Source organism: Puma concolor, chromosome A2 (genome assembly GCF_028749965.1).
Source record: "Puma concolor isolate L17-30 chromosome A2, mPumCon1.1.hap2, whole genome shotgun sequence".
NCBI classification, from domain to species: Eukaryota; Metazoa; Chordata; class Mammalia; order Carnivora; family Felidae; genus Puma; species Puma concolor.
In genome coordinates, this window is record NC_141668.1 from 140035060 (window position 1) to 140060486 (window position 25427).

At 44.9% G+C, this 25427-nt stretch overlaps 1 protein-coding gene across 5 annotated transcripts in view; it reads left to right on the forward strand.

The window, feature by feature from the left end:
- PRICKLE2 (prickle planar cell polarity protein 2) overlaps positions 1-25427 on the forward strand; it is a 330155-nt gene that overhangs the window by 254445 nt on the left and 50283 nt on the right. For all 5 annotated transcript variants that reach the window (XM_086697678.1, XM_086697679.1, XM_086697683.1 and 2 more), the window contains 3 exons: positions 15317-15430; positions 18340-18477; positions 22758-22961. In XM_086697678.1, the coding sequence (XP_086553804.1) occupies positions 15317-15430; positions 18340-18477; positions 22758-22961 (456 nt within the window). The remainder of the gene's footprint in view (positions 1-15316; positions 15431-18339; positions 18478-22757; positions 22962-25427) is intronic.

Below are 25427 nucleotides of genomic sequence, written 5' to 3' on the forward strand. Positions count from 1 at the left end.
CAAGCTCCTCGTCAGGCTCTGTGCTGACAGCTCAGAGCCTGGAGCCAGCTTTGGATTCTGTCTCTCTCTCTGCCCCTCCCCATCTCTCTCTCTCTCTCTCTCTCTCTCTCTCTCTCAAAAATAAATCAACATTAAAAAATACTTTTTAAATATATGAGTAAAATTAAGGCTTTTCTTTCCCTTTTAATCCATTTTTTGCTGATTCCCAAAAAAGGTTTAGAGTGTTCAGTAAACTAAAACAAGAGTAAAGAATGGTATAGGCAACAAGGGAAAATACCATAGTCATCACAGAAGACCAAGGCTACGTGATACTACCACAACTGGATGCTGTTGTTGGCTAACACATAACAACATCCACTGTTGTTTGCATGAGACTGTGATCACATGCGAATGAGCATTGTTTTACGCCAGATGGTCAGGAATGTCAGGATGTTGAAGAGTTCCCTCCAGAACTGACTCTCTGGGTCTGAGCCTCGTTGACATTGGGTTCTCTTTTCTTGCAGTTATTGGCTAACACTTTTGAATGCTTCTCGTACCTCTTCTAGAATGATCAGGAAACTGCCTTGAGTAAGGAAGAGGTGCTATATCATGGAAATTCTATGATCTGTGAAATGTTATGTTATGCCCCGAGGCTCAACAGTCAGGAGAAATAACTTGCCCGATTATCAGTGCTTATTAATCTTATGGGTCTTCTCTGTGAACAACTGAGTTCCCACATGCTCGTTTGTTATAGATGCTGATGGCTGGGGCCAGTGTCTCCTTTGGAATCTTTAATTGTCTTATTCAAAACAGAAGAACAGTTATAAAAATACTTTAGTGTAAGTATAGATATACTGTCTGACTCATTTTTTTCCCACTGATTTTCACCATAATTTCAGAGAAGTGTTACTGCTGAAAAGCATTTGGTCCCAACATGTGATAAAAATTACCCTCAAGTAGTCAAGTTCATAGAGACGGAAAAGAGAATGATGACTGTGTGGTGGGAGCGGGAATTGGGGAGTTAATATTTAATAGGTATGGAATTTTAGTTCAGAAAGATGAAAAAGTTCTGGAGATAGATGGTGGTGATGGTTTACCAACATGGTATTTAATGCCATTTAAAAATGGCTAGAGCGGTAAGTTTTATATTATATGTATTTTACCACAAAATAAATACATAAAATGACAATAAACTAATAAAATTTAAGAATATACTCTCAGGAATTGGAGCAGTTGCTTCAAGGACCACGCGATCTTTGTTGAGGATAAGCCTGAACACATTAACTTCTGTTGCATAGACCTCAAAGAAATAAAACTTTGTCAAGCTGAATCAGTTCATGCAATCCTTACCATGGAACATTTTCAAAGCATGCACATTACCAAGTAACTTGGTTGATTTCCACCTTCTTTAGATTCCATTGGATCCATGTCATTTTCGTGATTAAGCAGCCATTCTAGCCTGTTCAATGTTTAAGGCTTTAGCAGGAATCTGCAGCTTGAAGAGTGAACTGTGACCACCTTGGCCATTGATTCATAAAATACTCAGGGCAGAGTGTAATCCTGTGACTAACTGATGAAGGCGGTGGGGAGAAGTGGAAAGAGAATGAGCTTGGAAATGAGACCTAAACTTGAATCCTGGTGAAAGCTCCTTACTCCTGAACAGGTCAAATAGATTATAATCTCCTTGGATCCTCAGTATTTGCAAATTTGCCTACTCATCATCAGAATTTGTTATCCCCAAAATCAATACCCACAGCACTTTTGCAGTTACCCTGAGACACATGTAGAGGGACGAAAGATTGGAATCACCCAGCATGTATGTTTGCCAGTTGAGGTTGAGCAAGGCAGTACTCTCCCTTTTGTTTTACCTCTCATAAAATGAAGAAGTATGCCTTTTGTCGTCTATTTAGTGCTAATTGTTTTGCGTTTGTGCTTTTTCGTGGTGATGTCGCTGTATCAGATGCCCCTCAAGCTTAGTGCTAGAGTGCCGTCTCATGTTTCTGAGGGCACAACACCTGTGAGATGTCTCATGGAGAATATATGTGCCGTAGATAATAATAGATCCCAACTCAGCGTGAGTTGAAGTGCTGTCGACTGTGGATTCACTGTTAGTGAATCAACTATATATACGTAGTTAAAACCATTAAGACAAGGTCATAGATTGATCTACCGATAAAAATGTTGTGACCAGAAGCTGGCAGGAATCTAGTCCTGTATTTCCCCTACCTAGAAACAGTGGTTTACTATTCACTACTTCAGAGTGTGTTGTTGCTTTATAGAATTTAACTACCGTGAATACCAAGAATTGACCATGATTTCCTTTCCAAAAGCTAATACCTTGTTCACACATGATTCCATTCTTTCTCTGCTGTGTCGGGTGGTAGGGTTGTTAACAAATGATTTACTCCTGTTTCTTCCAGTCACATGCAAATTATGCCCACGCAAATTAAGCACAACCATGTGACTTGCCTTAACCAGTGAAATGTACACAGAAGTCACGTAGTTCACATCCAGATAAAAGCATTTAAAATTTTTTTTTAGCATTCATTTTTGAGACACAGAGACAGAGCATGAGCAGGGGAGGGAGACACAGAATCTGAAGGAGGCTCCAGGCTCTGAGCTGTCAGCATAGAGCCCAACACAGGGCTCGAACTCAACGGACTGGGAGATCATGACCTGAGCTAAAGTCGGACGCTGAACCGACTGAGCTACCCAGGTGCCCCATTAAAAGCATTTAATTGCCGGTGTGCAGCTCCAGGCTTTTGTTTTCTCTGCTGCCATCATTGTGGGGCACATATTAATACAGAGCCTCAGTTACCTGGGACTCTGCCTACTCATGTCAGAGAATTAGCGTGAGTGAGAAATTAAACTGCGGTATGGATAAGGGTTTCATATACAGAGTGTATAAAGAACTCCTAGGGGGCGCCTGGGTGGCGCAGTCGGTTAAGCGTCCGACTTCAGCCAGGTCACGATCTCGCGGTCCGTGAGTTCGAGCCCCGCGTCGGGCTCTGGGCTGATGGCTCAGAGCCTGGAGCCTGTTTCCGATTCTGTGTCTCCCTCTCTCTCTGCCCCTCCCCCGTTCATGCTCTGTCTCTCTCTGTCCCAAAAATAAATAAACGTTGAAAGAACTCCTATAACTCAGAAACAAAACCAATTTAAAAAATAGGCAAAGAACTAGAATATAGAGACTTTTCCAAAAGAGATAAAGACATGGCCAATAAGCACTTGAAAAGATGCTCAACATCATTAGTCGTTAGGGAAATGCAAATCAAAACCATAGGGAGATACCATTTCCTATCTACTAGAATGGCTATAATTTTTTTTAGGCTTATTTATTTATTCTGAGAGTGGGGGGAAGGGCAGAGAGAGAGGGAGAGAGAGAGAATCCCAACCAGGCTCTACGCTGTCAGTGCAGAACCCACCTTGGAGCTCAGTCTCATGAACCCATGAGGTCATGACCTGAGTTAAAATCAAGAGTTGAATACTCAACCACCTGAGCCATGCAGGTACCCTGGATGGCTATAATTCTTGAAAATGGAAAATAACAAGTGTTGGTGAGGATGTAAAGAAATGGGAGCACTCGTACGTGTACATTGCTGGTGGAAATGGAAAACACTACAGCCAGTGTGGAAAACAGTTTGACAAGTCCTCACAAAAATGAAATATATGATCTAGCAACTCCCCTCCTAGGTATATACCCAAAGAACTGGAAGCAGAGATTCAAACAAATACTTTACATTGAAGCGTGATTCACAATAGTCGAAGGGTGAAAACAACCCGAGTTGTATCACTAGTTGAATCAATAAACAAAATGCGGTCTATTCATGCAGTGGAATAGTATTCGGCCATAAAAAGTAATGGTGTCCAGTAGATCTATAATATGAGTGAACCTTGGAAAAATTATACTAAGTGAAATAAACCAGAAAAGAAAAATATTGCATGATTGCCCTTAGATGAATTATCCCTACTGGGTATATTCATAGAGGCGGAAAGTAGTTGAGAGGTTATAAGAGGCTGGAAGAAGGGAGAAAAATGGAATTATTGCTTAATGTAAGGTAGAGAGTTTCTGTTGAGTATGATGAAAACATTGAGGTAGTAGATTACTGTGGTGGCTGTACAACATTGCGATTGCGATTAATGCCACTGAATTACACACTTTAAGATAATTAAAATGGCAAATCTTAAATATGCTTTACCACAATAAGAGCATTAAGAAAAAAAAATTTTTAGGTTTATTGATTTATCTTGAGAGAGAAAGTCCAAGTGGGGGAGGAGCAGAGAAAGAGGGAGAGAGAGCAAGAGAATCCCAAGCAGGCTCTACGTTATCAGCGCAGAGCCTGATGTGGGGCCTGAACTCAGAAACCATGAGATCGTGACCTGAGCTGAAGTCAGACGCTTAACTGACTGAGCCATTCAGGGGCCCCAAGAAAAATGTTTTTCTAATTACAAAATGACTGTGGTGCAGAGCCAGTAATATTTTGTGGTTTGTTACAGTGGCATATTCTAGCTCATCCTAACCAAACCTTTTTTTTCCCCGATCTTTTTCTCTAAAATAGCATAGTATTGACCGTGAGTTTTATGACCATATCTAACCTTGAACCTGCAGGCTAACCTTCACTGATCTTTTGGCCTCTCAGAACGGGGAAGACTAAATACTTGCAATTCTGTCCATAACGCATTTGAAACTTAATGGAGTGGGCAGTGTAACTCGGGCTGAGGGTAGCCATGGCGGTCAGAAATACTTGTTTTGTAATATATATGAAGCCCCTTAGTTTTCCTACTTTTTTGTGGGCTCATAACCATCATTTAATGTGCAGAAATAAAACTGCCTTAAATGAACTGATTCCAAATAAAGATCACCAACCTGTATTTTAAAATGGGTTCCCGGGGCACCTGGGTGGCTCACTCAGTTGGGCATCCAACTACGGCTCAGGTCATGATCTCGCAGCTTGTGAGTTCGAGCCCTGCGTCGGGCTCTGTGCTGACAGCTCGGAGCCCGGAGCCTGCTTATGATTCCGTCTCCCTATCTCTCTGCTCCTCCGCTGTTCACACTCTGCCTCTCCCTCTCTCAAAAATAAATAAACATTTTTAAAAAAAGCTTTTTTAAAGGAAACAAGAAGGGAGCAAAAGAAAAGATATACAAAGGGAGGGCAAAAATGTTGGCACCTGCATGGAAGGAATGTGGAAAGGGCTAAGAAAGTGAGAACTATAAATGTTTCGAAGTATGTATCAGCTAAGGTAGATGACTTGGCCCAATGTGCTATTTGCCAGAACCATCAAAGAGCTAGCATGGTGTTTACAGGCCTTCTACTGTGTTTACCTTTTTAAAGAGAGTTTGCCAAAGAAACTGACAATGTAAGTTTCTGACAGTGGTATGATGGAAGTGGCTGACCTCACAAGATCTAGTTGGTCAGTTCTCAGGAATTCTATAAGCTGATTGTTAAATCCAGCCATTTTTTAAAATATCTTTTTTGGGGCGCCTGGGTGGCTCAGTCGGTTAAGCGTCCGACTTCAGCTCAGGCAGGTCACGATCTCACCGTCCGTGAGTTCGAGCCCCGCGTGGGGCTCTGGGCTGATGGCTCAGAGCCTGGAGCCTGCTTCCGGTTCTGTGTCTCCCTCTCTCTGCCCCTCCCCCGTTCATGCTCGGTCTCTCTCTGTCTCAAAAATAAATAAACATTAAAAAATGAATTAAAAAATAAAATAAAATAAAATCTCTTTTTTAATTGTATTTTTCTATTTTTTTTAAGTTTATTTATATATTTTGAGAAAGAGGGAGAGCAGGGGAAAGGGAGAGACAGAATCCCAAGCAGGCTCTGTGTTGTCAGTGCAGAGCCTAATGTAGGGCTCGATCTCACGAACTGAGAGATCATGACCTAAACTGAAATCAAGAGTCAGACACTTAAGCCACACTCAAGCCACACACTTGAGCCACACACGTGCCCCAAATTGAGCCATTTTTAAAACTTAATTGTATAAACTTATATTAAAAACAAAGCTAATAGATACTGAGAACTTATCACTTCATAATTACTTTCCTGTGTTTCACCATTATCTGTGCTTTTGGGTTTATTTTATCTGTTATACTGCTGTGCATCTCTTCCCAGCCCTGCAGGTAGCTCAAAATCATCCACCCCAGCATTGTTTCCACCATGGAAATTGGCAGGGGTACACATTTATGGATTTGATTTCTTGTTCTTTGACACTTAGTAGTGTTTTTGTCTGCCTCTGATGGCTCTGGCATTATTTTGACTTTGCTTTATGGTTACTTACATACTTTTCTTGTAACTCGTATATAACTTCATTCATCCAGGGGGAGTTTCTTATTTGTATACGTGTCCTTTCCGCAAAAGCTCTGAACAGTTCCTTGCATATAGTAGACTGTCTTGTCTACTCTGCTGGGGCTTCCATAATAGAATACCACGGACTGGGTGGCTTAAACAGCAGACATTATTCCTGGACAGTCTTGGAGGCAGGAAATCCAAGATCAAGGTCCCGGCAGAGTTGGTTTCTGGTGAGACCTCTCTTCTTGGCCTCCGGATGATTGGCTTCTGGGTATGTCTTCTCATGGCCTTTTCTCTGTGCATGTACACTCTGGATGTCTCCTCCTCTTCTTATAAGGGCATCGGTTCTTTCTGATGACAGCCCCACACTCTGACCTCAGTTAATTGGAATCATCTCTTTAAAGTCTCTGCCTCCAAATACAATCACATTGGCGGTTAAGGGGTTTACCATATGAGTGGTGTGGGGGTGGGAGGGGGAGACACGATTCAGTCCGCAACATAACACAGACATCTATCACTTATGCATTCAGTTGCTTCAAAGCTAAGAAATAGAGCCTTCCCTGTGCCTTGCCTCTGTACTAGTCGCATTATATCATCTGAGCCTCATTGCAATACATTAAGGTAAATATTATCATTCCCATTTTACAGATAGGCATATTGACTTTATAAGAGATAATGTAACTTGCCCAACTCTGTACAGATGGGGAGTGTTCAGTCCGGTATTTAGACCCAAACAGTGTGACTGCAGGACCCAAACAAGCACTATAGGAAACTACCGTCCTGCTTTTTCCTTACATATGTATGGGTATATTTTGTCTAAAGGCAATATTGAAACTGTTACCAAAAAAATAAATAAGCAACTGTTGGGGAATTTTTAGCCTGTATGCAAATGTGTAGACATTCTTCAAAGAATGTTTTGGTAAAACTGGGGTAGGGGAGTCTTTATGTAGTTGCAGTTTAAAGGGGACGTGTTTAAACCCCAGGGTCTTTCGTTTCTGGGGCCTCTTCTTTAAGACAGGATAAAGTAACTGTCAGGTAATGCTCCAAACTAAATGAAAAGTATTTTCTAACTAAACAGTGAAGTTTAATACTGTAAGTAAAAGATTTTAAGAGCTTAAAGGTTTGGGAAGAGAGCGAGTGTGTGGAGCTAGCAGGCCTAGAAGCAGAACAAGTCATGTGACTTGGGATTATAGGAGCTGCTGGAGGACGTAATGTGATTATTTTCTTTAATTTGAACAAAGTCGATTCAGCTTGAAAGAAAATCTCTGACTTCACATGCAAATGGGTGTTGGTTTGGCCCCTTCCTCTTAAAGAAACAGTCCCTTGGCAGTTACTCCATCCTTCCTTTTAGCCTCTTCCCCATCCCCCCACCCCAGGAATCATCAGGGACTAAGGAAGTGCTTTGATGGGGTGAAAGGGAAGCTCTAAGAGTTTTACTCGGGGCCCCTCCGGAAACCTCACCTGTGTGTTCTCTTGCTCCATGTCTCTCCCAGTCCTTCGATAAACCGGAAAGGCAGGAGGATGTACAGCGTGCATTCCCTCAGCAAACAGGTGCTGAGTACCTGCTAGGTACAAGATACTCCTCTGGGGGTGTATCGTGAGCCAAATCCCGGGTATTCGCGTTCTAGAGGGAAGAGAGAGAAAATGAACTAGTAAAGTATGCATCAGCAAATGGTAAGTTCTCTGAAGAAAAGCAAGTTAAGGGTTTACCACTTTCAGCACTACTGACACTTCAATCCAGATTATTCTTCGCCGTGGAGGCCCTCTTTTGTACTGTAGGAGTTTTAGCAGCATCCCCGCCCTCCAGCCGTGTGCCACTAGCCTGCCACGTTTGCACACGCACACACACTCCAGTTGGAACAGCCATAAATGTCTCCAGACATTGCTAAATAACCCCTGGGGGTCAACATTAGCCCCAGTCGAGAAGCCCTAGTCTCGAGACTAAGAGGTGGGGGTGCTGATTTATTAGGGTAGTCCTCTCTGATCGGGAAGACCTCTCTGATGAGGTGACCTTTGAGCAAAGACTGGAGGAAGTGTGGATGGGTGTCACATAAATATCTAGGGGGAAGAATGTTCCTGGCAAAGGGAAGAGCTAGTGCAAAGGCCCTGAGGTGAGAGGAATATCAAGGAGGCCATTGGGAGTGGAACTGGACCCCAGGAATATAGTAAGCAATATGATCAGCCAGTGTTAAGGAGGCATGATCATAATCTTTATAGTGAAGACTCTGGCTTTGAATCAGAGAGGAATGGGAAGTCATGAAACGTTTTGAGAAGAACACTGACATGACCTGGTTAATACTCAGATAGGGTTATTCTTGCTGCTGAATAGAGAATCACCTGCGGAGGAGCAAAGGTGAAAGCCAGAGTCCAGAAGCAGCCATGGCAGCAATTCGAGTGAGCACTTAGTTGTGGCTGGACGGTCCTATAGGGGTGGGGGAAAGCGACTGGATTCTGGATATGTTTGAACCTACATCAGGCATGATTTTATGTTTCGTCTCATTGGGAGAAGGAAAAAGGGGGGCAGCCTTTGAAATACCCTTCTTTGAAAATGCCTCAAATGAGCTTTAATTCCTGATTTTTGATCCTAATCCTATGGGACTTGAAGCATGATGGAGGTACTGTGTAGGCATTAGATATTAGACTGTTATTTCCTACATTACTTCCTGAGTAAACCAATTAAAATTATAATGTGGGTCTCTAAGAGAAAAGGAGAGGAGCCGAACTTGGTACAATTTTACCTCTTAGATGCCACTCAACACCACTTTTCTCCTCTTGCTTGGGTAATGAAATTCTGGCAAGTGGGGGCACAGTGAACAAATGGCCCTTAAAAGCAGCCCATCACCACTTGCTTATAGCTGTGATGCTCCCCAGTTGTTCTCCAGGTCTCCATTTCAGAACTCGCGTGCACTTTTCATAAAAATCTCCACGTGCCGCAGATTCAAGCAACATCTTTCCCTTCTCCGTGGCACCTGCCTTCTGAGACCTCGGGCATTTTCTAGATATTGCCTCCCTGAATTGAGGTAGATTAACTGAGGTTCCAAGCTTCTCAAACTGCAGGAAAGGGAAAATATGAAATAAGGTCCAATCTTCCAGTTAGTCTCTGGGTTAAGATGGGCTTTTATAAAGCCTTTCAAGTATGTCAGCCCACATCAGAGATTACACGTCAGGAGATTTTGCCTTCACCTTGTGGAGTCACATCTGCCTTCCTCTTAAGCTGGTGTATCTCCTGATGTGGTGTCAGGTGTTTATTAAGAATTCTGGGCTTTTTTTTTCAGACCCAGAAGAATAAAAATGGGGATAATGTTGAATGAGGTCCTCCCGTGATTCTGCAGTACGCTAACTCTGAGAACCAGTGCTGTATCATTTAGAAATTGCCGTCCGTTCCTAGTAACTGAGACTGCAAGTAAAGAAGTCATTTATTTCTCTCATTGATAAAATAAGTTCAGAGATAGGCAATCCAAAGCTGTTATGGTGTTCCGTGGTATAATAAACAACTTCATGGTACAAAATGGCTGCCGGAGCTATAGCCATTGTTGTTACATTCCAGACAGGAAGCCATAAGAAGGGGGAATAAGCCAAAAAGGCTTTTGCCAACTGCTTGGCCTCCTTTGAAAGAACTCTCCTAGGAGTCACATGCTATGTGTCATTGGCCAGAATTTATTTGCGTGCCCATTCATAGTTACTAGGGAGTTACAAAAATATTATTCTAAGTTGGGCATATTGATGCTTTAAGTAAAATTTTGGCATTCTTATTAAGGAAGAAAAGGAAAAAGGATATGGGTAGACAGCCATCTCTGCCATACTCCCTTATACCATCATTCCATGGGGTTGTGGAAAGACAGTTTAATTGGGGGTACATCATTTTTTAACTAGTGCCTGTTCATTTTGGACCATATTTTGGTTATCTTATGAAGAACACGAAAGGAAAATGTGTTCATCATATATGTGGTCAGTCATACATACTGGGCATCTACTATATCTAGGTTTTTTCTGTTCCTTTCCATCCATCTGCCACTGTCTTTTTCCCTTGATAAAGAAGGCCAAGAATCCACAAAAAAAAAAAAAAAAAAAAAAAAAGGGAGAGGATGAGGAAGCCAAGTCCAAAAATGACTTTTCCACTTTTTAGCTGTGTGATGCTCGGTCTAGTGAATACAATGTACCAACCTCCAGGGTGTGGGGAGGGTGCATGAGATATTGTATACAACAACACTTTGCCCATCAGAGTCACTAAATACATAAATATATTCACTGATCCTTTCCTTCATTGAGATGGTAAAGAACAGTTGAATCTGAGATCAACCAAGAATATCTCACTTCTTTGTTGGGTTCCCATTCTTAAAAAAAAAAAAATGGATGCTTTTGATATGGAAAATGACCTGCCCCAAAATAGGAGCGCTTTGCCCTTAGAATTTCTCATCCTTGCCAGAGCTGGTGGTATCCCCCTTCTTAAACATATATGTATGTGGGTATAGCAAGAGACGCCTGCAAAATTAGGTGATACTGAACAGAACAAGTTCCTTCCCATCTTCTGAGCCTCCTGGTTGTCCTGGAGAGCATAGGAATATTAACATTTACCTGGCAGCCTCATGGGGTTGGCTGTTGAGGGAGAACAGTTGCATGACTCTAAAACTCTCAAAATATTCTCCCAGGCCCACCAGCAGGGGCATCCCATAAGGAAGGGTTACATACAAATGGAAACCATAGGGCCCCACCCCAGTCCTGCCGAATTAGAAATGTGTGTTTTAATAAGCCTTCCAGGTGGTTCTGATGCCAGCTAAAATTTGAGAACCACTGCTCTAAATTAAGCACTTTGCACGCTTTGTCTTTCTTTAATTAGCACACTTTTCTTTCCAACGGGGAGTCATTTGACTCCCTGCCTTCCGTCTCTGCCCAGGCAGAAATGCTGTGAAATGTGCAGTTGCTTCTAACAAACCCAGTCTTTCAAACTGGGTGAGGCCTTGCTTTGTAGATTTTATTTGCACACTGACTAAAGCTCTTACAATCCATCTTGACAGACACTGAAATTATTGCCAAACCTCACTGCTGGGAGTGACACCTTAAACAAAGGCCTTCAGCAATTTCTTTGTCACGGGCCAGCTGATTGTGTTCAAAATGCTTTTATTTGGGGGCAGTGTACCTCATACACCTCAACCCAGGGCAGTAGCACAGGGCACCCCTACCTGAGCGATGAGTAAATGGAACAAAGTTTCTAGCACATTCCATAGTCCTGCTTTCGGAGAGTGATGCTCCAGATACACAGGAGGAAAACGTTATCACCATACCAGGTAATAGCTTGGAAATGGTCATCCTTGGCAAAATTCTATTGGACTTGATTATTTACTCGTGAAAATTAACTAGGGAAACATGGTTGGATGAAAATGAGCAGCCTGCAGTATTTTCAGGGGTGGTACCAGATTTAATTTTTGTACTGCCAGAAAGTATACTAAATATTTCCCCCTTACCGTTGGTTTGCTTAGTGTTTGTTTTGGGCTACACGGTAGTTTTATTTTGGAGGATGCCAGGGGAATCTCCAATGCAGCAGTTCTGTGTTCAGCCAGAGACAGAGTGGGAATTGAAGAGAGGAGTCTCTCCATCATTCCCGTCCCTTTGCTCGAGGAAGAGCTTGGAAAGGCCAGCCCTTGAACACCAGGAGGGGACACACCAGCCAAGCAGCGGCAGGACCACTGGAAGGGGTTGAAGGACCAACTCATTCCCCTTCCTCAGAGCAAGCCAGAGTGCCTACCGTGTGACACGGGGATGCTTTGGAAGGTTGTTAATTTACCAATGAACTCATTAGCTGTCTTGGTTTTAATAATGGTGCATTTCACGAGGTAAGTTTTTAAGTCGTCCACCAAATGGTTGACTGCCTTCTGAGAAACTATTGTTCGTGCATCCTGTATTCATGGAGTTACTGAATGCTGGTGGAAAGGATACATTTTCAGCAATGGTGATCAGTGGGCTTGAAACCTAAACGACAACACAAGATGCCCAGCCAGGGAAGATGGAGCTATGTTCTTAAGAGTAGTCACTGCCTCTGTTGACTTTGGAATTCTAAGTCTTTAGGGTGGACGTCAGCACATCAAGGTATTTATTTAGCTAACTGTCTCTGGAGTTCTCCAGTCATGGCCACCTCTGCTTCTGCCCAGCCCTGTCGTGTTGGGACTCCTGTATCTCCAGTCTTAAAACAGGGTGGAAATGGGGCGCCTGGGTGGCGCAGTCGGTTAAGCGTCCGACTTCAGCCAGGTCACGATCTCGCGGTCTGTGAGTTTGAGCCCCGCGTCAGGCTCTGGGCTGATGGCTCGGAGCCTGGAGCCTGTTTCCGATTCTGTGTCTCCCTCTCTCTCTGCCCCTCCCCCGTTCATGCTCTGTCTCTCTCTGTCCCAAAAATAAATTTAAAAAAGTTGAAAAAAAAATTAAAAAAAAAAAACAAAAACAGGGTGGAACTTCTCCATTCCAGTCTGCAGGTGTAGACCTGGCACAAGATGGGGTAAGCAGGGTCCTTCTCTGGCGATTTCGAAATTGAGCAAAGTGAGTCATTCTAGGATGGATCTGAAGTGAGGTTGTGTAAATTCGGGTGCTATGGGAAACCTTAAACTTTGAGAAGCCAACAGGCAGAAGGGAAGAAGACTAGGGCAGAGATCAGAGGACACTGGGCATAGAGAGATGAGAATCCCTCACCAGACACCTTCCAGGTACAGGTTCCATTTCCTCATGAGGCCCTCCTACACCACTGGGTTTCTCGAGACAACAGCACATCATTACAGTAATTTGCACTTTTTTTTTTCCCTCTGAAATCAGACCAGCTTAAATATCCTCTTTCTCCCTTGTAGCCTTGTTTCTTAGACTAAGATGGGTGGGGGCCTCGGGGTGTGGTCTCGCTCTGCAAGCTGACAGCGTTGCTGTATCTCTCAAAATGGAAAAGAGAGGCCAGGAAAATCCGGATTGTTCCCTTTGGAGCACACGGGCTGGATAATAGACTCACCACTGTGCATTCATGTTATTTATTGTTTTGAGGGCCAGGTACCCAGCCTTCGCCTCATTTAATTGCCGTGGTCCTATGATGAGGATTCTTAGAGGTTATGGAGCTCACTCAGGAGCATGGAGATGAAAAGTGACAGAGCCATGCGTGGGGGTTCTGGTCTACCTGGCCAAGCTGCAGAAGAGGCAGAGAAGGTCCCAACCGGGGTCAGCCCTGGACAGTATCAGCAAAGGCTTGGCTCAAGGTGTCGCAGTCACAGGGGCTCTCAGGGATACCTGTGCTCTGGGCAGTGAAGAGGCGAATCTGAGAAAGGAGAGGCTCCATCAAGCTCAAATTGGACTGTTATCAAGCGTCTGCAGTGATTCCTTTCTTATTAGCATCTGTCCTAAGGTTCTGTCACTAGGGTAGGAGTTGTGAAAATGTCGGAGGGATACTGAGGCAAGGCTTTGCTCCAAGCAGTCTCTCGGCGTGGGACGTAAGGCCCATTCCCCAAGACACAGTGCTCTGTTTTCTGCCTGCACTTACCTGCTATAGTGTATGGTGCCGGGATTCCTCTGAGCGCAAAATGGCGTGCCAGTCTCTGATGGGCCCGTGGCCAGCTTCTAATCCCAAACTAACTCGTGATCTGAGCTTTCATTTCTTCTCCAAGAGAATGTTGATAACCTGTGGGCTGCTTTCAAAACCCAGAGCCCTTCCTTCTCATCCAGGACGTGGCTTCCCGCCAAGTCCCTCTGGCGAGGCGTTGTAGGGCCCTGTCTTGAGAAACCACCTAGTCTGTGACGAGCAGTCTATATGGTTGACTTTGAGGTTTGCTGAAGACTGTGGTAGCCACACATGATGGTGAATGGTTACAACCATTTTTTATGAAAATAAGGGTGGCTTTCGCATTTTGGTGAGACCTTGTCCCTGCAAAGCCTTATTTCCACCCACCCCCCCCCCCCCCCCCACGCTTCAACAGTTATGGTTTCGTTTCTGGAGATCAAAGTAGACAGAGATTTTTAACTCTTTGCCCCAGCATTCCCAAAACAAATGTTCACGTCCAGGGCTCCCTGAACTCAAAGGAATTAGACCAAGTTTGTGAAGTGGAACAAATATGATAAATTCAGAGCCACAAGTCTTCTGTCTTCTCTGTCTTGTTGAATGAATACCTTGTTTTGCAAGAGCTGGTTGTGATGCTAAGAGATAGTTGAAAAGAATTTTCCATGATGTCATCTGAGCTTGTGAGGTTTTTTTTGTTTTGTTTTTGGCTTCTCCTATATAATAACATACCTTCCGTTTTGGCCGATTTTTTCTTACCCTAGCTTTGCATACAGCTGGATAGTAGAATGTCTGTTTTGTTTTCCCCAGGCAAATCTAGATGCTTTCTCAAGTCTTTGTTAGAGATGAATGAGCCTCAAAAAGTGCAAGGATATGTCCTAACAGTTTTAAAGAGGAGCATTCTAGGATGTGCAAAAATACTCATGTTAATGACAATTTTTAATTACATACTCAGTATCCCAGATTTAGTGACTCTGTTTTCCGACAGATGTGAGCTGCTACCTGCCCTTACAAAGAGCTCAAAACCTAGAGGGCTTTTCATGTAGGTGGAGGCTGAGGGACCCAGCAGCTCACCCAGTGCCAGAGTCTGGCTCTGGCTCCAGTGTGAGGCAGGCACTGACACATCCCTTTGGCTAGGGAGGCACGGAGCATGCCGGAGACTCACAGGGAAAATGGTAAAGTTGCTCTCTCTCTCTCTCTCTCTCTCTCTCGGGGGGGGGGCGGGGAGCCTGACGACAAAGCCCTACCAGCCTATTTGCCGAATTCTCTTCTTCTAGAAAGCGTGATGGCTTTGTTTTCCCCCCTGCAAGAGAGGGAAAACCCCAGGAGGGGTGATTTGCCCCACTGCCTCTTCAAGGATGAGTCCGTCTGCTTGCAGTGAGAAACGCATGTGCCGTTGAGTCTCGGAAGGGTGGAGAGAAGGGGGGGTGGAAGAGTAGATGGTGCCCCGCTGCCGGAATGACCCTCCCCGGGAGTGGGAATGGGCAGGTGGTTTGAGTAGTGGGCATGTCGAGTGATCCCTGTGCTCTCCATCCCTCAGGTTCACCAGTACTATAGCTGTCTCCCAGAAGAGAAGGTTCCTTATGTCAACAGTCCTGGAGAGAAACTTCGGATCAAGCAGCTATTACACCAGCTGCCGCCACATGACAATGAGGTAAGGGGCTAGCGGGGCCTTAGGAAGACTGTGCGCGGGAGCTTCTGTGAACTGTCACCTTCTTCATAATCAGAATGCTGTGATCCGTGAGCTCTCCAAAGAAAAACTCCGGTGCATTCGTTTTAGGCTTTAGCTTCCTTAATTAGGGCCAAGAGAAACTGCCCGACACTTTCTGGAGAGAATTCTCGAAAGGCAGATCTCATTATGGACTGGACTTGCCTCTCTGCCTGGTGCTGCTAGCTAGTTTGGGGTAACCAGGGAGCCTTAAAAGTTAAAAGCTCAAGTCCAGGTTTTCAGTGAAGAAGAATGAGCTAGTTGCCAGAGTCCCTTAGCTGATTGCAGTTCCCTGGGCCAGTTCAAGCCCTGCAAAAACCCTGTGATTCTCTGGAATTTTCAGCATCGTTTCATGTTAAACGAGTGTGCAAGTTTTCCACATTATGCTGCCTTAGAAGTCACATGTCCAGATCTGCAGCTCTCGAACGTCTGTGTTTTTGTCGTTTAAAGGCCATCTTGCCGGGTCACCGTTTATACACGTGGAAGAATGGCTTGCAGGCCGTTGGTTTTTTTTTTTCTGGACCTAGACAGTAGGCACTGTAAGCAGGCATTTCTTATCTCCGAAGTCAGATGGCCCATAAAGGGAAATACGTGAATGCCTCTTTAAAAGATCATCCTGCTTGAGGGGTTTAGGTTTATAAACTAGAAATTAATTTTTAAGTATCTGGTTTTTAAAAACAGTCCTCCTCTAGAATGGACTTGTCCACCTAACTCTGACTGCATGCGAAACAAAAACATAAATTTAAATTGAAAGGAGAAATAACCCCTTAAGAGAGCTGGGTGGACCCCAGCTTTCTACCGACGGCTCCCACCCACAAGCCGGATCTCCAGGGAAAAGAGTAGGTACTATTTTAATATTTATATTGCCATATTCAGATCAAATGGGATAATTCAGATGCCTGAAAAATAAATTTGAGTAAGTGAAGCGAAAGCTTAAAAAATTGAAGCACGTCCCTAGAAAGAGAGCCAGTTTCCTGCTGCTCATTTGGACTTCATAAAACAAATACAAACAGTGTTTCCTCTTTTAAAGCTGAGAGCGAGCACTGTAACCCGATGCCCAGCTAACTAATTTGGAAGTGAAAATGCGGGTTTTTACAAGCAGGAGAGGGTGTGCCTTTCTTTAAAAGCACATCCATAAAATGTCAGCTGTGTCACCATATATTCTGGGCTGTTCGGGTCACGGCAGTGTCCTCAGGGACATCCACATGAGGACTTTTTTTTTTTTTTTTAAACTCTTTTTTACTTGATAGAGCAAGGTTCTCTGTTCTCTGCTGTTAATGATTTATTCCATTTACAGTTAACTGTGGTTTCATGAAAAGAGGCCATTCAAATTCCTTCTTCCTGTTGGTGAGATTTCCTTACTCATGAGCCCGTGGGCAGATTTCGCCCATTTGACATGGCCCTTTGGAGGACAAAGAGTGATTCTCAAATCAATGTTTGATCATTCTGTCATATGCCCCGATGAAACAGTTGAGATACATACAGAGGCACTGGTTTTCCAATTGGGATGCGACTGTCCTGGTTCAGAAGTTTCCCTCTAACCCTTGTATCACATACCATCTGAGCATCTCACCTACCTTTCTTGATGTTCACATTTCTCAAAAGTCAGACAGGGAGGCGGGATTAGATCCATGTTGCCCAAAGTATGGCAGACACACAACTTTAGGTGACACACAGACATGGCAGTGAACGAAAAGTGAACCATGTAAGGAGAGAATCCCTCCCACTTAAAGTGTGCTCCACTCCTCGTGATCGAGCGGTTGCATAAGCACTGGGGAATTTCATTCTGGACTATCCGTTTCCTCACACCTCTCCAACTCGTGCCAGTCCTTACTTGTGAGTAACCAAGTAACCACTTGTAACGTGGTTACATGTTAAGAATCTCTGCTTTAGGGTCTCCCACAAGCAGAAGTGGCTAGAATCCAGCAACACGGTTTCATTCTTACACTGTTAAGTTTTATGGTTACCATCTGATTTTGGTAGGTGATACGGACTTGCGACTTATAGTCATAATATACTGTCATTTTTTAAATGTATTCAAGTTTTTAAAAAGTGAGTCCGTTTTAAAAACAGCATTAAGTAAATAATAGTTCAGGACTACGGCAGAATTCCCGTTGTGTGAGTTCGTAAGGGGAGAGCCTGGGGAGTGCTGGATTTGAGTGTCTCCGAGTGTCCCTTGCCTACTTCTCCGAGTTTTTGTATTTAATGAGAAGGAAAATATCTTATGCAAGTTGATGTATTAGCGATAGCCCAGTGGGCAACCCTTTCCCCTCCTGTACACGGATAAACATGCAGGGACTCCCATGAAGCAGCAACCATACCTCTGGTCCAACTCCTTAGCCTCAAGGCTTTGGTTGTCCATTTGGGCAAAATAAGATGGGAGAACAGAAGTTGAGAGCTGCTCTGGCTTGCTAGCATGGAGCCATCCATTGGTGTCAAGGATCACTCACGTGGGCACGTGGAGGTGAACATATCTGGACCCTGCCATCCATTTGAAGAGCCACCTCATTTTTAAAGAAGGAAAACATCCCCGATTTTGACCAGCACCAGAATTATCCCGCATGATGTGAACCTTAGTGTGGCTTAGAGCAGGGCGGTAGGGATGAGGAACAGTTCCAGAACCTTTAGCCTGCTTATGACGTGGGCTCCGGAGTTTGGCGCCTCTCGTAAGCTGTGTTGGCTGTCCGCCATCTTAGGTAGAGACTCCCTTTAAACAGCCCCGAGCCTGCTGGTGCAGACCAGAGCAGTACAACGGAATGGGAGCGTGTTTACCGAAGAAAACTCCAGGGCATGGGCCTCAGAAATCCCATGGAGCAAGGGCGACATCCACTCTGCCGCTCTCTGTGTCTGTTCAGGTTCGATATTGCAACTCCCTGGATGAGGAAGAGAAGAGGGAGCTAAAGCTCTTCAGCAACCAGAGGAAACGGGAAAACTTGGGCCGAGGGAATGTCAGACCCTTCCCAGTCACGATGACAGGAGCTATTTGTGAGCAGGTGAGCCTGGATTCCAGGGAGGGAGGAGGGATTGCTCTGACCTCCTTGCACGTGTTTGTTTGTTCAACAGTTCTTTTATTGAGTGCCTACTGTGCGTCATGCGCAGGTCTAGCTCTCAGGGATATAGCAGCAAACAAAAGACTTGAGAGCTTGATTTTGCCCTTGTGTGGGGTTTGGTTCTAGGGGAAGAAGTCAAACAATAAAATAAAGAAGATAGAAAAAACACAGCGGGAAAGGAGGCTCCAAACACTGCGAGTCTGAGGAGGTTGCAATTTTCAGAAAAGTGGCTGCTCAAGGCGCCTCTTAGAAGGCGGTTTCTGAGCAGAGGTTCCCAGGAACTGCGGGAGGGGGTACTGCAGATCTCAGTGGGTGGAGGGAACAGGCATCTCACAGGCTTTGAGGCATTTCTTTTTTTCCTTTTTTTTTTTTTTTAACGTTTATTTATTTTTGAGACAGAGAGAGACAGAGCATGAACAGGGGAGGGGCAGAGAGAGAAGGAGACCTAGAATTGGAAGCAGGCTCCAGGCTCTGAGCCATCAGCCCAGAGCCCGATGTGGGGCTCGAACTCACGGACTGCGAGATCGTGACCTGCCTGAGCTGAAGTCAGACGCTTAACCGACTGAGCCACCCAGGCGCCCCTCTTTTTTTTTTTTTTTAATGTTTATGTATTTTGAGAGAGAGAGACAGCACGAGTGGGGGAGGGGCAGAGAGAAAGAGGGAGACCGAGAATCCCAAGCAGGCTTCATGCCATCAGCACAGAGCCCAACACAGGGCTTAAGCTCACAAAACTGCGAGATCATGACCTGAGCCGAAACCAAGAGTCGCTAAACGCTCAAACAACTGAGCCACCAGGTGCCCCTTGGCAGAATCATTTCTGTTGTGCTCAAGGAACAGCAGAGTTGGCCATTGTGGCATGGCAGAGGGAGCAAAGGGAGAGAAGTAGCAGGTGAAGTGAGTTCATGGAGGGCCAGTGGTATAAGCCATTGGAAGGAGATGGGGAGTCATTTGAAGGATTTAAGCAAAAGAAAGACATAATGGATTTCTATTTTATTTTTTTAATTTATTTTTAATGTTTATTTTATTTTTGAGGGAGAGAGAGCATGAGCAGGGGAGAGCAGAGAGAAAGGGAGACAAAGAATCCGAAGCAGGCTCCAGGCTCTGAGCTGTCAGCCCAGAGCCCGACACAGGGCTCGAACTCATGAACCGTGAGATCATGACCTGAGCTGAAGTCGGACGCTTAACCGACGGAGCCACCCAGATACCCCATGGATTTCTATTTTATTTTATTTTTTTTTTTTAACATTTATTTATTTTTAGACAGAGAGAGACACAGCATGAATGGGGGAGGGGCAGAGAGAGAGGGAGACACAGAATCGGAAGCAGGCTCCAGGCTCTGAGCCATCAGCCCAGAGCCTGACGCGGGGCTCGAACTCGCGGACCGCGAGATCGTGACCTGAGCTGAAGTCGGACGCTCAACCGACTGAGCCACCCAGGGGCCCCTGGATTTCTATTTTAAAATGAGCCCTTTAGAAAAAGGAATTTGGACCATGGGTTCATCCCAGGACCGTTTAAAGGGGGTGGTGAATGGTCATCTCCTTGGGTTTGAGGGTTCTTCAGCAACATGCATGCAGTCCCCCTGAATGCTCCCTGGGACCTCACTGAGTTGAAGAGTCTGGGTTCGTGTGTTCTCTTCATCTCCTGTAGCGTGCTCAGGGCATGGTGGTGGAGGGTTTTAAAGAAAGAAAGGTGGACGTGCAGCCCACCTGTGTTCTCCCTGCCCCTCCTCTCCGCCATAGAGCCTTCTGGTGCTGATCATCACTTTCGGCACTGCTCTTTGGCTCTGGTGCTCTTTGAAAAGCCTCCTCTACCTCCTCAAGCTCTTAAGGAAACCTTTCAGGTGCTGAAGATACATAAGCTGGATCAGTGAAGAGAAAGCAAGACACTGCCTGAAGGGAGTGAGTGCCGTTTGACTGCCCTTTTTAGATTTTGGAGGGGTGGTGTGAGAAGGTTCACGTGGGTGAAATACAGGAGCTCCTTAATAGGGGAGCCACAGGACCAGAGACTTGGCAATGGAGTCTTCCCCCTTGATATGGGGGTGGTCACTGGTTAAGATGTGAGATTCAGGGGCACCTGAGTGGCTGAGTCAGTTAAGAGTCCAACTTTGGCTTAGGTCATGTGCCCATGGTTTGTGAGTTCAAGCCCTGCTTTGGGCTCTCTCTGCTGTCAGCACAGAGTCTGCTTTAGATCCTCTCTCCCCCTTTCTCTCTGCCCGTCCCCACCTCACTCTCTCTCTCTCTCTCAAAATAAATAAATAAAACTTAAAAAAAAAAAATAATAAGATGTGCGATTCAGTGTCCTCAGATCCAGAATTTTGCTGCTCTGAGATCAGCCTGCTGGAACCAGCCCAGCTGGGCTCTTCTAAGGAGAAAGAAAAGGTTGGACATTTCATGGGCAGGTGTCAAAAGTAGTATAAGATAGTGACAAGGGCATGGAGGCAGAAGGACAAGATTGACTCATGTTCCTGCCAGATGACCCTGACCATGTTGTTTTTCCTCCATTTGTCATCTGCAAACTGTAGATGACAAATGCCTACGTGGTGGAATTAAGGTGATGATTACGTGAGATTCCGTATTGTTAAAGCAGTTAAAGCCATTACACTGAGGTGTCTCTAATACCTTTGTAGCCTACCTAAGCAAACCAAAGCCTAAGCCAAAGACATTGCCTTAGTATTGAAAAGATGACCCTTAAAACCAACCAATCATCAATAGGTAACTAGGCTTTCTCAAATAAAGCAACCGCTTAAGCTACAGCCAATCAAATAATTTCCTTGCTTTGCATCCCTGTCTTCTCTGGAGAACCTCCCTCCTAGTCCCAGGTAGGCGGAGCCCTCTTAGCCACTTTAAGTTTGATTAAGGTACCCAATTTCAATCATATGTGCTCAAATACACTCTTAAAAATTTTAATGTGCTTCCATTTATCTTTTATCACTATGCTTATCCCAGGTCTACCAATGTTAGAAAAGCACGGACAGTACCTTTTGTAACAAAACGTCTTCCTTTGGTCTAGTCACTTCCACCAATGAGCTCCCAGAAACTGTTCTATGAGACCTTTCCTTCATTTTCTGTGAAACGTTTCAACCTATATGATGGCCAGGGCCACAGTGTGGGAAAGGTTTAGAGGCAGCTTTTCTATTCTTTAGACATGGTGACTGGAGCTCAGCCACTCATGTGGGGCCATCCAACTAGACCCTCAGGTGTGAACCTCATGGCCATCGCTATCGTCAGCAGAGAACCTCTCCCTGGACCTACCTCCTCACACTTGACTCCCCCGACCTCAGCCATCACGTGTGGGTTGTCAGGGTTGTTGCCTCGTTCCTTTCCGCGTAAGGGAAGGAACTTTGGAACATGAGTAAGAAGATAGGGGAAGGGGAGACAAGAAGCCCTTTCCATAGTCTGGCCTTAGAAGTGGTGCCTTGTCGGGGCGCCTGGGTGGCTTAGTCAGTTAAGCGTCCAATTTTGGCTCAAGTCATAATCTCACAGTCTTTGAGTTCGAGGCCTGCGTCAGGCTCTGTGCGGATAGCTCAGAGCCTGGAGCCCGCTTCAGATTCTGTGTCTCCCTCTTTCTCTGCCCCTCCCCTGCTCATGCTCTGTCTCTCTCTGTCTCAAAAATAAATAAAAACATTAAAAAAAATTTTTTTTTAAATAATAAAAAAAAAAAGTGGTGCCTTGTCAGTCAAGACTAAGTCAAAAAGAAGTTAGAGAAAACAGGCTAAAAGCCTGCCTCAAAGGCCTTTGGAGAAATAGTTAAAGGGGGGCATGCTTTTATGAACTCACCCCCTCTCCCATGTTACAGCCCCCCTCATCAGCCCCCCACCCCCTGCCGCCTGTTCCTGCTGGTGTTAAACTCCCCTGTGCCTCCACATAGAGTTTGGAGCATCTCAAAGATAAGGACACCTTCACCACATGTCACTTGGCCTCCTGCTTGTAGAGCTCCTGTGTGGTCGTTATGCTAAAAGAGTTCGTCCTCCTTTCCCACCTTGTGACTCCTTATTTTCTCAGTCACTTCATCTTCGCCTTCCTTGCAGGGAAGGAGATCAGGGAGTGGAGGGGAGGGAGAGCAAAGACCGCCCTGCCACATATGTGACACAAGGAGCACAGTCACCGGGTTGAAAATCAGTGCACGGTGACCCGCTCTAGGTGGTGGTGGTGGTCTCTTACCGTTATGTGCAGCCCTGAGAGACAGGGCTGGTGTTTGTGCTGACGTGTCTGATTGCCTCACAGTGCGGAGGCCAGATTAACGGCGGGGACATCGCCGTGTTTGCATCGCGCGCCGGCCACGGGGTTTGCTGGCACCCGCCGTGCTTCATATGCACCGTCTGCAACGAGCTGCTGGTGGATTTGATCTACTTTTACCAGGATGGGAAGATCTACTGTGGCAGGCACCACGCCGAGTGCCTGAAGCCGCGCTGCGCAGCCTGCGATGAGGTCAGAGCACGCCGCATGGGGGCTCAAGCCTTGCCTGTCGCCCCTCAGTTGTGCCTTAGGCAACATCCCACCCCCAACGCCCCGCCCCGCACAGAAGAAAACCCTAGACCCCTCCACCTTCTTCTATTAACCTTGCAAGAAGTAAGCCCCACCCCCATCCCTGGTTGCTAGCGTGCCTGAAAGTGGCCATCCCCTGGGCATCCAGGTAGGAAAGCAGCTTCTGTAGCTGAGGGGAGTCACTGCTACTGGGTCAGTTCTGAACTGTTAAAGAAAGGCATTGTGCAGCGTTAGATTTCAGTAATGGTGTGGCCCTGACGTTCCGATTCCTAAAGCTTCAGTGGGACCAACTGGTTTGAGAAGGGAGACATTTGGTGGCACTATTTCGCTTTCCCATGATTGAGCAGAGCTCCGATGAGGATTCAGGAGGCGGAGGCATATTTCCCGTGGAGAGCTCTGCCCCACGCTCTGGGAGGTACTTGCATGTGCTACCCCAGGTCACAAAGCACCCTGGAGTACAAATTCCGTGCCTGGTGTTTTCTCCCACCGGGAGCACATGGCAGTATGATCTGTAAGCTGCAAGAATAGGAGATGTGCTTTGGCTTCAGAAGTTTGGAGCTTCTATTGCCTATATTCCTATAAAAAGTTTTTCTTTCTCTTTCGTTCTTTTTTTTAAGTTTGGAGGAGAAAGGAGAATGTTCTAAACCTGACCGCTTTTATGGAATAATTTGGGGAACGTTCTGGGATGGAGGTTTCCTCCTACACAGAACGGATTTTTGGTTCTGACCTTGCAGACAGCAATGTGGGCCTCTGGAAGCAGCCCTGCCCTTGTTCAGCCCTAGTCCACTACTACGTGCCTAGGGGAGGTTCCCTTCTCCAGGAGGAAGTTGACGAGCCTTAACTAATGTGGATTCTAATGCTAATAATGGTGATGTTCTAAAGAGGCCCTCTAGAGAGGTATTTGGGAAACCCAGTTCAGTTCCACCTCTGTAATTCCAGGCTGCCGCTTTGCCTCAGTTTCTTCTCCTTCTGGAGATTTGTGCTCCTAACACTTGCTGTTATCTAATGGCCAAGGAATACGATGATTTAAGTGTTTTGCAATTTTTGTTTATTGAGATGTCATTCACACATCATAGGGTTCATTCACCCTTTGTAGGTGTCCAATTTGGTGGGTTTTAGTATATTCACAGAGTTGTACACCTGTCACTGCTGTCTAATCCTAGGTCATTTTCATCACCCAAAAAGAAACTTTGTATCTATTAGCGGTCACGCCCGCCTTTCCCCCAGCCCTGGCATCAGCTGGTCTATTCTCTGTCTCTGTGCATTTATATATTCTGGACATTCCACACAAGTGGATCTTTTGTGTCTGGCTTCTTTCGTTTAGAGCCATGTTTTCAGGGTTAATCCACGTTGTAGCATGTAATGGTGCTTTATTCCTTCCCAGGGCTGAATCATACTCAGTCATGTGTATACGTCCCATTTTGTTGAGCCCTTTGTCCATTGATGGACATTTAAGTTCTTTCCACTTTTTGACTGTTATGATCAGTAGTGTATGAACATGCATATGCAGATGTTTGTGTGCACGTATCTTTTCAGTTTTCTTGAACATATACCCAGGAGCGGAATTGCTGGGTCATACCGTAATTCTGTGTTTAACTTTTTGAGGCAGTCCAGACTCTCGTCCAGAGAAGCTATGCTGTTTTACATTCCCACCGTCAGTGAATGGTGTTGCACTTTCCCTACATCTTCCTCAACACTTACTTTTTCATTGTTTTCATTTTAGTGTGTACGAAGTAATACCACGTTGTGATTTGGTTATGTATATCCCTAACGGGTGATAACGTTGAGCATCTTTTCATATATTTATCCGTTGTTTTTGTATCTTCTTTTTTTGAAATGTCTATTCAGATCCTCTGCCTGTTTTTTAATTGGGTGGCTTTTCTTTTTATTGTGGAGCTGTTTATATATTCTGGATACTAGTTCCTTACTAGATACATGATTTGCAACTATTGTCTCCCATTCTCTGGTTATATTTCACATTTTTGAGGATGTCCTTTGAAGCACAGAAGTTGTTAATTCTGATGAAGTCCAATATATCTGTTTTTTTCTTTTGTTGCTTACACTCTCAGTGTCACAGCTAAGAAACCTGGGTCCAAGGTCATGAATATTTACACTTGTGTTTTCTTTTAAGCACTTTATCGTATTTGGCTCATTAAGTCTCTGATCCCTTTTGAATTAATTTTTGTATACAGCTCAGATTCATTCTTTTGCATGTGGCTATCCAACTGGCCCAGCCACATTTGAAAAGACTATTCTTTCCCCGTTGAATGTCCTTGGCGTCTTTGTTGATAATCACTTGGCCATAAATGTTTGGCTTTATTTCTGGACTTTTATTTCTCTTCTATTGATCTCTATGTCTATTTTTATACCAGCACCACACTGTCTTGATTACTGTGGTTTGTAGTAAGC